The 1,954-nt window shown below is 54.0% G+C and overlaps 1 protein-coding gene across 1 annotated transcript in view; it reads left to right on the top strand.

Annotated features, from left to right (window-relative positions):
* The first annotated feature begins 398 nt into the window (after positions 1–398).
* TMEM33 (transmembrane protein 33) overlaps positions 399–1,954 on the top strand; it is a 29,740-nt gene continuing 28,184 nt past the window's right edge. The window contains exon 1 of the mRNA XM_026037491.1: positions 399–503. Within this exon, the coding sequence (XP_025893276.1) occupies positions 399–503 (105 nt within the window). The remainder of the gene's footprint in view (positions 504–1,954) is intronic.

The following is a 1,954-nucleotide window of genomic DNA, read 5'->3' as shown; positions in this document are numbered from 1 at the left end:
AGAAAGAATTTAATATCAAAAATACATAAATCTACGTGCGAGGCAGCCCCAGAATAGGCGGAAAGGAAGGCGGTGTTGGAGTCAACATTCACTTGGTAATAGAGCCGGGATGGATGGCAGCGGCTTGTTAACATTTAACACAAAAGTTGGGGGGAATAAAGGGAGGAGGGGCGGCTCCTTTAATTGTGGCTCCGCCGAGACATTTCCATATGTCACATTAAATGGATAACACCAGCCCCGCTCTGCAAGGCCTCTACTGGGGAGCTCCTTCCCCACAGCCCCCATTTACTTTCGTTCGTGTTTATTTATCCGGCGGTGGGAGCAAATGCCCTGAGTGCATTTTATTTTTTTTTTTTTAAGAGGGGGTGAGGTGAGGGCTTTTTTTGACTCGATAAAAAATGTCGGAGATGAAGATGCTGCTGGGTCTGGACCCGACAGCCCCGGCCTCCTCCTGCCTGGGAAAGCTCTTCGGAGCGGGCCGGGATCGTGCGGGATGGCCGAAGGTGTGTCGGCTATCCTGATTCGGCTCTCGTTGTCGCGACATGAAACTTGGCTCCCACCACTTTTGAACGTAGGTAGGCGAAGGAGAACGGTCTTCGAGGGGAAAAAAAAAAAAAAAAAATGGAATCTCCGGTGGAGCAGAGACCTGTCACAGCGCTGGGATGGTCTGACCTCCGTGAGGAGCCCTGGTCTTGGCCGGTCCTGGCGCCCCGGCTCGGGGGACAAAGCGCGAGCCCCGACAGGGGGACGAAGTGCGCTCAGGGGAACAAAGTGCGCTCGAGTCCTCCCGGCCGGACCAAAAACAACAAAAAAAAAAAAAAAAAAAAAAAAGACCCCCCCCCGCGCCCCTGATCAATACAGCAGTGTTTCCGCGCTGGTTCAGGAGGTCACACGGGCTTAGACACAGCATGGAGAGTTATTTATGTCAAGTCGGGTTATTGTAAACGAAATCCAGCAAATTGCACATAAGCTCCTCGGGGCCGCCAGTGGGCTCGTGGGCAGAGGTCAGTGTCAGTCAGTCTGTCCATCCCTCTGGAGACAGTAATTGTCCGGGGGCTGACACGGCGTCGGGGGCCATAGGCGGCTCCATCCATCTCCATCCATTTACCCCGCGCCGCCGGCGGCGCCGGCACCGGCCGCGCTGCCCGCCCCGTCGGGGCCCGCGCACGGGCCGCTCCGGTGTGCGGGGCACGGAGCCACCGCACGGGCGGTCAGCGGGTCCCACCGCCCGGGTTGGGCCGGGTCGGGCCGGGCCGGACCGGTCAGGGCGGTCGGAGCTGCCCCTGCGGCCGCCCGCACCCGCGCGGCCCGCGGACTTGGTGCCGCTCTTCGGGCGCAGCTTCATCGCATCCTACATAAACCCTTTATTAATAGGGAAATTCTTCCTTTCTGACAATGCAATAGTCCAAAGTCATCATCTGCGTGACATTGCCCATCCGTCTCCTCCAAAGAGAAAACAAAGGGGATGTTTTTTTCTCTAGGTCGCTCCAGATCTTTTTCTATTTTGAGAGGGACTCTGCACAATGGGCTCCTTATGAACCATAATGGTTATGTTTATGAAGCCAGAGATACCAGTGTATGAAGACGATTTTATGCCTAATTAGAAAATGATGTAAGCAAGGAGGAAACAAAGAGGGCTTGTTTTCCCTGGCTGGGTCCCGGGCCATCACTCCTGGGCGAATATATCGCTTCTTCTGTGCCTTACGTCCACTATTTTTATAACATCTCGTCCATTAGCTCCTCAAACTGTTTATGATATCGTGGACAGTTAGTAAAACAGCTCAATTTAGCGGTGGATTAAAGCAATTTTGAAACATGTTCCGAAGGGAATCGCACGGGAGGCGAAGAGCAGCCCTCCCCGCTCCTATCCAAGGGGACTTCACCTCTGGGAAGACTCCAATAACTGCAACCACAGCCCCACTCGATTAAGGGATAATTTTTAATATATATGCAA

The sequence above is a fragment of the Nothoprocta perdicaria genome, unplaced genomic scaffold, assembly GCF_003342845.1.
Source record: "Nothoprocta perdicaria isolate Ctin4 unplaced genomic scaffold, notPer1 scaffold_2, whole genome shotgun sequence".
NCBI lineage: Eukaryota > Metazoa > Chordata > Aves > Tinamiformes > Tinamidae > Nothoprocta > Nothoprocta perdicaria.
The sequence above is the reverse complement of the archived record's forward strand: the minus strand, read 5'-3'. Positions and strand labels throughout refer to the sequence as shown.